At 39.8% G+C, this 2,388-nt stretch overlaps 1 protein-coding gene across 1 annotated transcript; it reads right to left on the reverse strand.

Annotated features, from left to right (window-relative positions):
• Positions 1–290: 290 nt before the first annotated feature.
• Positions 291–1,754, reverse strand: LOC110024743 (putative pentatricopeptide repeat-containing protein At2g02150). The gene has a single exon (XM_020724881.1). The coding sequence runs from the start codon at positions 1,752–1,754 to the stop codon at positions 291–293; it is 1,464 nt and encodes a 487-aa protein (XP_020580540.1).
• Positions 1,755–2,388: the final 634 nt, after the last annotated feature.

Here is a 2,388-nt window from a genome sequence, read left to right on the forward strand (position 1 = left end):
ACCTTATAGAATGACATTTAAGGAGCTGCAAGGCTTATTGGAGAAGGAATTCATTAGGCCAAGCACTTCCCTTTGGAGAGCTCTAGTGTTTTTTGTTAAAAAAAGAATGGGAGTTTAAGGGTCTGTTTGTGGCAGTTGCAGTTTATCCAGCTTATCCTTATAAACAACTTATCCTGATAAGCTGCTGATCTAAGTTGGCTGACTGTTTGGTTTGTGCATTTGAAAAACAGCTGATTTGCAGTTGTTTCTGGATAAATGACCATTCTGCTCGACCCAGATAAGTTGTTTAGCTATTTGGTTTGTGTCTTATATATTTTTTGGTGAATACATGATCCCCATATCAAATAAGTGTAGGCATGCAAATCAAGCTCATTACCCATTGCTAATATTTTGTCTCTCAAAATGAAAGCTTCATGTAGGTTTCCTCTCTTCAAATAACCAGGCATCAGAACCATGTAAGCAACTTTATCTGGAGTCATTCCATTCAGAACAATTTCTTGAAAGAGCTTAGTTGCTTCTTCTGAGCATTCACTTTTACAAAATCCATCAATGAGAGATGTGTAAGTTAATACATTAGGCTGCAAACCCATGTCTCTCATTTTGTTAAAATGATAGAAAGCTTCATGAATTAACTCTTGCTTGCATAACCCATCTACTAAGGCACCATATGTGACATTAGTCGGGGTGATGCCCAACTCTTGCATCTTGTGAAGAAAACTAAGAGCCTCTGAGGTATTTCCTACCTTAAAATTTGCATCCATAAGAGTAGTATATATCACATAATTGGGTTTCAATCCAAAGTTATCCATTTCATTGAGAAGGGCCTCGACATCGCTGAAATTTTCTTCATTGCAGAGGCCCCAGATAGCAGTGCCATATGCTGAAATATCAGGTTTGTGGCCTTTTTCTCTCATTTCAATCATCAGATTCACTGCTCTCTGCATGTTCTTATTCATGAAATGAGCATGGATAAAAGCTGCGTGTGGTAATTGGTTCACAGACACTCCAGACTTCACCAATGTCTGGATAACTTCTTCAGCCTCCTTGAGGTTCCCATCTTTACATAGCCCGTCCACTAAAACGGTGTAAGTAACAACATTTAACTTTACGCCATCTTGCAACATTTCATCTAGTAAAATCAGTGCTTCCTGAAGGTTTCCGACTTTACAATTCCCATCAATAAGGCATGTATATGTAAACTCATTTGGTTTAAGTCCTCTCACCTTCATGTCCACAAAAAGTTTGGTTGCCTCCTGCATCATTTGTTCCTTACAGAAAGTATAAATGAAAGTACTGTAAGTAACCACAGTGGGCTTCAACTCATTCCTCTTCATCTCATTGAGGTATGCAAAAGCACCATGTAGCCTCCCAAACTTACAAAAACAATTAATGATTGAATTGTAAGTGATCAAGTCAAGACAATAATCATTAACCTTCATATATACAAGGAGTGATGCAGTCTCTTCAAGTTCCCCGCATTTTCCATACCCATCAATCAATGAATTAAAAGTCACCACATCAGTAAAGCAACCCTTCTCTTTCATCTTAAACAGCAGTTGTTTAGCACCGCACATATCTCCTTCCTTGCACAAGAAATCAATCATAATATTATAAGTAAATACGCTAGCAATGAAATTAGCATAGAACAAATCATAAAAAAACTTCTTTGACAATTCCCCCTTGCTCACTTTCATAAGCCTCTCTAGCAAATTGTTGCGAGATCTCAACTTGGGAAAAACTCGGATGTTCCACATCCTATAAAAGCACTCCTATAAAAGCACTCGTAGGACCTCCTCCTCCAAAAGCCACATATTAGTTAACACGCCAAAAAGTATATCAAATAGCCCGAGATTATAAGCGCATCTAGGATTGCCAAACTTCCTTCCCGTCACCTGAAGTACCTCAACTAAACTCACAGATTCTGGTAACATCCCAGTCGAACTGACTGAGTGTTGAAGAACCTGCTGAGCTTCAGAGCACATTCTTCCCCTGAAAAATATGCAGTGATGCAAAAAGAATCAGTAGAGTGGAAGAATCCCGGTCACTTTGAAGCACAAATGAAGAATCTGAAAGCCAAGTGCAGGTCTTTCTCGAGCTCTATAAGGACTCTGGATACCTTGATATGTACGAGGGACGAGGAGAATATCGACAAAAGGCAAGGGTCTTCCCAATTACCGGAGGTGGCTAGTGCGGGAAAGATTTTGTGTCTTCAGCTAAATTCGATTGAGTCAATAGGCAACGAATACAAGTGAGAAAGAAGCTAACAACGGAGAAGGGGCAGGCGGGAAGGAGCATTCTCGTGGCTAGGAGCGCGATTTGACTGGAGCCATTAGAAAGGTTGGATTTTTAGATTGGGAAGAGGGAAAGCCGCTCTTCTTCCTCCATGTG

This window comes from Phalaenopsis equestris, unplaced genomic scaffold (assembly GCF_001263595.1).
Source record: "Phalaenopsis equestris unplaced genomic scaffold, ASM126359v1 Scaffold000272, whole genome shotgun sequence".
Classification (NCBI taxonomy): Eukaryota; Viridiplantae; Streptophyta; class Magnoliopsida; order Asparagales; family Orchidaceae; genus Phalaenopsis; species Phalaenopsis equestris.